This window comes from Diadema antillarum, unplaced genomic scaffold (assembly GCF_040938485.1).
Source record: "Diadema antillarum isolate AM-2024a unplaced genomic scaffold, OU_Dant_1.0 scf00000104, whole genome shotgun sequence".
Lineage (NCBI taxonomy): Eukaryota > Metazoa > Echinodermata > Echinoidea > Diadematoida > Diadematidae > Diadema > Diadema antillarum.
In genome coordinates this window covers 1498374-1506188 of record NW_027270993.1, presented here as the reverse complement: position 1 = coordinate 1506188, position 7815 = coordinate 1498374, and the positions used below count along the sequence as shown (strand labels likewise).

At 39.0% G+C, this 7815-nt stretch overlaps 1 protein-coding gene across 1 annotated transcript; it reads left to right on the top strand.

The window, feature by feature from the left end:
- Window positions 1-5564: 5564 nt before the first annotated feature.
- Window positions 5565-7186, top strand: LOC139719138 (toll-like receptor 3). Its single transcript, XM_071630570.1, has one exon. The coding sequence runs from the start codon at window positions 5565-5567 to the stop codon at window positions 6741-6743; it is 1179 nt and encodes a 392-aa protein (XP_071486671.1). The 3' UTR covers window positions 6744-7186.
- Window positions 7187-7815: the final 629 nt, after the last annotated feature.

Genomic DNA, 7815 nt, shown 5'->3' with positions numbered 1-7815 from the left:
CAAATGATATGTACAGCATTACAACATAATATTCTGTATACATGCGTCAAAATACTTAATGATCTCCCTAGAGATGTTCGAGGTTAAAGAAATAAAGTATTCTAAGTGAAATTCCGAACACATACCCACTGCTCTTTTAATTTATTGATTTCTACTTCAAATGTTTATTACATTTGAGAGATTTAAATTTTTAGAGTTTTTAAGTGTCTTCAATAATTTTCATTGTTTTGTTTCTATGTGATATTCATCTATTAAAGTTAATGTACCTGTCATTTACCATAATTGCAATTGTATTTCCTGAAGTATGTGTTTTCTGTATGTTCTAACAAATAGGCAATATTTGCAAATACCTTGTTCCTTCATATTTTGGCGAACTTGTTGTGAGCTGAAAGCAAGTGTTCCGTGCTTATCAATCACGGAACTCATTGATCCCGTGAATAGATAAACAAACCGAAACCGAAAAATCCCCTTTATTGTTTATCGAAGATTTAATTAAGACGCTGGGTGGGGGGGGGGGGGGGGGGTGGACGACTTATATTGAAACTATACAACACCAGTTGTCCTGAATAGAATGGTTACAGTCCTCAGTCTGGTACCTGCCGTTTTAAGCCTAGTATAATGAATTAATATAAACTAACCTGGATGACTTGTTGAATATGTGACGCAGCATCACACAACCAAGAAAAAGTCGCCGGACATGGATTTTTTGGGGAAGATTCTGAAAGAGCAGACTTCAAACATTAAAGTTAAGTATAATTCAATTCATATGGAGTCTCCTAACGTATCTTAATACTGGAAAGAAAACACACACTCTGGAAAAGTATGTAGGCTCCTCCTTAGAAAAGAGGCTTTGAAGTATAGGGTCTATTCTTGACAGCGTTTAATCTTACCAATCCATGTTCTAAGCAATGAATGGGACCCCAAAACAAAACAAAACAAAAGAAACAAACAAAAAAGTATGCAAAACTCCTTCGCAACAACAATGAACAAATCATCACATAAAGCTGAAATTGAGCGTGCTCTATTAACACATTCTGTCAAAATTTTGTCGACAAATGTCAACTTTCAAAGTTGTACATAGTATTATCATTTCCGAAGTTAGTAGAGTTGAAAGTGAAGAGAGTCTAAAAGGATTTTTATAACAATAAATGAAAAGGTGCCTCTACCACATAACTAACAATCACACTATTCTACAAAAGACTGTTCCAGAAAAAAACTGCTAAAACACAATTTCCATTCGTTTTATGATCCCAAACTTAAGACTATGTAGAAGAAACAATGCTCTTTCGGAAAACATGACTAAGTTAAGATGGACTATGTTGACCTGTTTCACCTACATGCGTATTTTGAGCCCTCAGGTAAAACGAGGGCGTTGTTGGTTTTGTAATGCACGGTCATATAATCCTTTGCCTTGTGTTTAAAGACTTTATTGATTCAGTAATACTTAATATCTATTTTGAATAATCTTAATATGACTGATACAAGTAGGGCCAATTTTGTGCAAATCTATTCTTTCCACTTTGATTTAGCTGTGTTTAAACTGTGTTCATTCATTCGTTTTTATTCTTTGCACACTAAGTTTGGTTAAGCTTAGTCAGCTGTTATTACCTCGACTGATTTACGAAATGAATAAAATGAATTGATAAAGATATCACATTGATGAATCTTTTCTCAACTACATCATGTAGATGCATTATTTTGTCCTTTTGATAATACTTGCCATAAGTTATTTATAGTTACTGTCTTTATGGTTAATGCGATGATAAAATGTCCTATGACCCTTTAAAGTACACGATACTTTCAAATCGAAACAACATTGATTGTCACCCTATTGTGGTAACTTGTAGTGACTCCATTGACTGTATTGTGTGACCACCAGATGAGGAAGTAGGGGCGGGTGGTTCATGGACTACTGTGTCGTATAACGTGCTATGGTGCACACTGGAACATCCTGCATGCGACAACAAAACGCATAACTACGCCAGCTTTCGCAATCGTGTCAATCATTATTAATTCATTCAAAGCAGGCGTCATACAGAGGGGAATCATCCCAAGAGCCCGCGAAACCCACGAGTCATACGGCCCACGAGCCCAACATTGAAAAAAGGCTCATGAGTCATATACAACCCACCAGTCATACCGCCCGTGAGCTCGACACGACGTAAAAAGGACCATTAGTTCGAAACTAGGCAAACAGGGCAGCGAGTCCGACACTGGGCATTAGTATAAGTCCTATGAGTGACGAGTCCGACACTAGGCAAAAAAGAAAAGAAAAAAAAAAGCCCACGAGATGAGCCTTTTTTGCTTAGTGTCGGATTCATAAGCTTGCCAAAGGTCGAGTAGTGGACTACACCTCGATACTATGTGTCTTTTTCTTACCAAGTGTTGGACTCATGAGCCTTGTTTGGCTAGTGTCAGACTCATGGGCTGATGAGTCTTGGGTGTTGGACTTGACGTGACGTGCACCCTATATTATAATCTGTACGTGCCAGAGGCTGATTTTTTTTTTCACCGTCCGCCTAATATTTTGGGATGGTTTACCCTACCTCGAAAGTGAATTTGAATCAGGGTGATGAAACTGTTGCATTCTTGACATGCTTGAGGGTTTGAGATATTCAAAATGTCCTCCAAAATGGTCGCCAAAATGGCCTCCAACTCTGCCATTCATGTATATTTCCTTACAAAAAGCGAAAAATTGGAAACAATGAATGATTTAATACCTTAATATTGCGTTGTGCTAAATCAGAATCTGGATAATGCAACTTTTCTTCCTTAAGTAATCTTTAGTTATTCAAGTTGGCGGCTAAAATTGTAATTCCCACACAGTCATGTCCTTATAAATGGTGAAAATTGGAAAGGTTTGATGGTTTTATACTATTCCGAGGGTGTTGAATCCGATCTGGATGAGGCAGCTCTTGCATAACTGAAATTCAAAACGGCCACCCAAATTCAAATTTGATGTGAATATTTCCACGAAGATGGTGAATTATTTGAAAATGAATTAATGTTTGTTTGTTTTTTTAAATCTTATTTCGAGGGTGCTGAATCCCAATGTGGTTGATGCAACTCTTGCATCCTTGAGGGATTCGAGGTTTTGAGATGGCCGCCAAAATGGCCATTAAAGATATTGAATATCTTAAAACCATCAAGGTTGCAAATATTTCATCAACCAGATTCGAATTCGGCACCCTCGAAATAGTGTCAAACCATTCAATTACTTTCAATTTATTCACCATTAATGAAGAAATACTATGTATATTAAAATTTCAAATTTCCACAGCCATATTTAAGGACATCCTACAACCCCTAGGAATGCAAGAGTTCCCTCTTCCAGATTCGCAGTCAGAAACCTCGACGTTGTAGGGTCAAAAAATCAAATCTTTACAACTTTTAAAGCGTTTCTAAGGAAATGATCGTATCAAAATTTCATTTTTGGCGGCTATTTTTTCGATATTTCAAAGCTCCAAGAATGCAGGAGTTGCATTACCCGGAGTCGAATTCAGCACTATCGAAATAGGTTAGAACCGTACTTTTGTTTTCATTTTTTTTAACAGTTATAAGGAAATATATAGGAATTTCAGAATTTGGCGGCCATATCGGCAGCCATTTCGAATATATTCACACCATCAAAGATGCAAGAGTTGCATCATCCAGATTCGGACCCAGACTAGGAGTGGCTGCCCTTTTTTCACTCAACGTATATTGACCGCTCACCACATCTCCTTATTGAAACTGAAACTGTTGAAAACTGACAAGTATAATCTCATGGTGAATTAGCTATAAGTTGAAAGGTATGATGTTGATATCCCTTGAATAAATTGAAATTTCAGCTGTTGTTCAAATCTAAAAGCAAAATAGGGCTTTCAATACCGACATTTTGTTGGATGTCAAGAAGCGTTTGGTGAGACTGTCACAAGTGGTCTATCATATATCTAAATACCTCATATCGTTCATGCTTGACTCAAATATCTACCTTCGATCTCTTTAGGCGATGATTTTCCTAACGATGTGGCATGTTTATTTCTTGCAGAGTTTTTCAACAACTACCCACCATCGTGGTTGAAAAGTTTGAAGAAACGACGTCCTAGTCTGCAACCATGAGAACCACCTGTGTGATATCGTTCCTCCTTGCACTTTTGTCGGAAGGATTTGGTTATGCCTCGCCGAAAGCCGCTATCTTCAACGCCGGTACCGCATCCTCTGAAGAATGTAATTATCAAGTCGCATCACGTAAAATGAATTGCTCTCATCGTGGTTTCGTCAATGTCCCAACCGGTATTCCCGGAGATGTTTTCCACCTTTCGCTGTCCTACAATATGTTGGTGGAAATCCGCAATGGTTCCCTGCGGGGACTCTCGGATGTTGTGTTCTTATCGCTGAGAGCAAATATGATTAGAAACATTCAATCTGGAGCATTCATCGACATGATTAGACTACAGACGATCAATCTACTTGATAATCGTCTTAACTATTTGCCAGAACATTTGTTTAGTAAAAACCTCCTCCTGACAGACCTCTATCTGCGGAGAAATCTTTTTCCATCGATACCGAATATAGATTTGCGCAAACATCACTTTATAACTTTTTTAGATTTTGGACAAAATAATATCAGCTCGGCAAAGTTTAATGTAAAGCTGTCTGGCGAGAGTAATATCACTTTGCTGGATGTGACCAACAACTCGATAACGTGCATCAACGAAGGTGACCTGGAAGAACTCCAAAGTCCAAACCAGTGTACCTTGATGGACTTTACAGACAACAGAGTGACACGAGTAGAAAGAGCAAGTTTTAACGGAACACATATTCGTGGTGTATCATTCAAACGCAACCCGTTGTTACTCACTGGGGCCAAGCAAGTGTTTGAAGCTGTCGCTTATTCGTCGCAGATCACTTTTATCAGTTTTAATAAGATCAAACTCGTCGACTTTACAGAAGACCTCTTTGCACAGTTGAAAAACACTCCAGTAGATAAATTATACCTCGGTGAGAACAACTTCACCAGTCTTCCCGATAATGTTTTCAGGTATTTGACATATCTGCATCGATTATCACTGGTGATTAGCACACTTAAAGACGTTTCCTTCGTTGCCTTCAAGAACATGACCGCAACAACCGTTTTGTTTCTGTCCTCATGTGGTATCAGTAGATTGACAACGCCTGATTCACCTGGTGTACTGATGCCTAGCTTGCTAGAACTTCGACTTGAAAATAACGCCCTGAACGAGATTCGTGCAAATGAATTTGTTGGTTTTCCCAAGCTTCAACATTTGTACCTTTCCTTCAATAACATAAAGGGTATCCACATCAATGCTTTCTCCGGCTTAGAAAACTTGTTGAGCATTCACCTCGATCAAAATAACCTGATAAACACTCTTAGGGTAAATGTTTTCCAAAACTTACCGAGTCTGCGTGTTCTAGATATCAGTGAGTCAAAGATAACTGGCCTGGACCCACAGCAATCGCTTTCAGGACTGACGGTACTTGAAGAATTATTACTACAGGGAAATAATTTGCATGTATCTGACCTGTGTAATGCCGACAGAAATGTGTCTCTTTTCCAGGACATGTATAACCTACAGGCCCTTGATCTCAGCAGAAACTTGTTTGGTGAGGGTTTTCCACCATCATGCTTCAAAGATCTCAGAGATATCCGCCGATTGTATTTGAGAAGCGTTACACTAAACGTACTTCAACCAAATCTTTTCGATGATTTGAGGAATCTTGAGACTTTAGATTTGGATGACAACAAACTACAGGAAATTCCTTCCTCCGCCTTCTCGAGCCAGTCCAAGCTTGCCTCTTTGTACATAAGCAGAAACCAGATATCATCTCTTCCCACTCCGCTAGTAAACAACATGAAAAATCTCTCTCACCTTTTTCTGGCACGAACGGATGTTTCAGTTCTTCCAGAGGATGAATTCTCATCACTCCTTGCCAATATCGATATAATCGACTTGTCATATAATTCTTTATCTTGTAGCTGTAAGAATGCATGGTTTCGAAATTGGGTTCACGCAAACTATGACAAGGTTTTCTTGAGCAGTACGAAATGTTCCCGTGATTCGCCACGGGAATTCTCTGGGAGGAGGTTCATCGACTTTGAACCCATCTTCCTGTGCGGACCCAAAGTCCTCACGTACGTAGGCATATCTGTAGCATTGGGCGTCACGATCTTTTGTGTAATTCTTATATACTACAACCGATGGTGGATCAACTATAAGTTATTTATGCTGAAGCTCTGTGTCATTGGCTACACAGAAGTCATCGACGACGACGAATACCAATACGACATCAACATCATATTCCACGACAATGATGAAGAGTGGGTGGTGAACTATCTGGTTCCGCAGCTCCAGGACAGAGAGCCCGAGGTGGTGCTATGCGTTGGCGATGATGACCTTCCAGCCGGAATGTTACGGCTCGACGCAGCAGCAGGTGTGATCGACAACAGCTACAAATCTGTGTTTATAATCACCAATGCCGCGATCAACAACGCATGGTACATGGCGAAATTACGATTGGCTCTTCAACACATTAATCACTCTCAGCGTGACGCAATTCTGTTAATCTTCCTGGAAGATATAGAGGACGAAGAAACGCCTTACATCATACGCCTTTTGATGAGCGTCAACCGGCCCTTTTTGCGGTGGTCTGACGATCCCAGAAATCGCGACTTTTTCTGGGATGAGCTCATGAAAACTGTGAGGAAAACAGCTAAAATAGATGTCACATTACCGATCTAAGCTACGTTAAAACCAATGAAGGACCATAGTAACAAAGAAATAAAAATTGATCAAGAGGAACATCGTGGGTGGAACACTTTATCCACGAAAGTTGCATTTAGTCCTGCGGAATACGTATTATTTTATCAAATTGCTGATTTTAATCCGCAATTTAAGGAAGCCTGAAAGCAGAGATAATGCGACTTTCGGGGTTTTCTATGACAAAGAATCCATCGCAATGGCACCTTATACAATTTATGTACCTTGGAAAAGTATTAGTTTTTTTTTTTTTTTTTGGTTTAAGTACAAGTTTGGCAACATCGGACAAGTATAATACTTATTAGGTCCTACCTAAGTAAATGTCCACATAACATAAAAAGCTCATACTTGGTAATTTGTGTACGTATATGATCTAGAGTAGCAGGCGATACCATAACCTACGAGGCCCTTATCTAATCTCTAAAATAATCGAGTGAAAATATTCATTCTTGAAAGAGTGAATACAAAAAAAAGAGTGAATTTAGAGTGTAATTGGAGTTCATTTTGAGTGAAAAATGTTCATTTACACTCATTTTGGAGTGACCTCAGGATCACTCGAAGATTTGGGAGTGATCTCTTTTTTGTATTCACTCCCTCAAGAGTGAATATTTTCATTCGATTTGCTTTTTTAAAGAGATAGGGAATTCGGGGGGGGGGGGGTAGGGGAGGTTTCAAAAGTGGAAATAATGGACGTTTCTTAGAGACTAAAGCCACTGAACATGTACCGTCTACTGGTAGCGATTGGATATACGCATGTTAACAAACCTTCTCATCTACACGTATAGTACACGAATCAACAGACATCGTTGTTGTGTGCACTTTACTTCACAATTCATGCATACGGTACATTATGGTACCGTCAATGTTGTATATCTATGCTAATCAGCTCATTGTGCATGCTACCATGCTCTTGCAATTACATCACAGGAGAAGATAAGGAGAAGTCAGGATCTTCTATTCCATTCCATTGGCATATCGACTATACCACAGTGGTAAAAGGGCATTGGTAAAAAGAAAAGAACAAAAATGCGTAAAAATGCGTACGCTGATATTT

What these genes read in the sequence shown, in the direction of transcription:
- LOC139719138 (XM_071630570.1), top strand. Translation starts at nt 5,565, where the DNA reads ATGTATAACCTACAGGCCCTTGATCTCAGCAGAAACTTGTTTGGTGAG.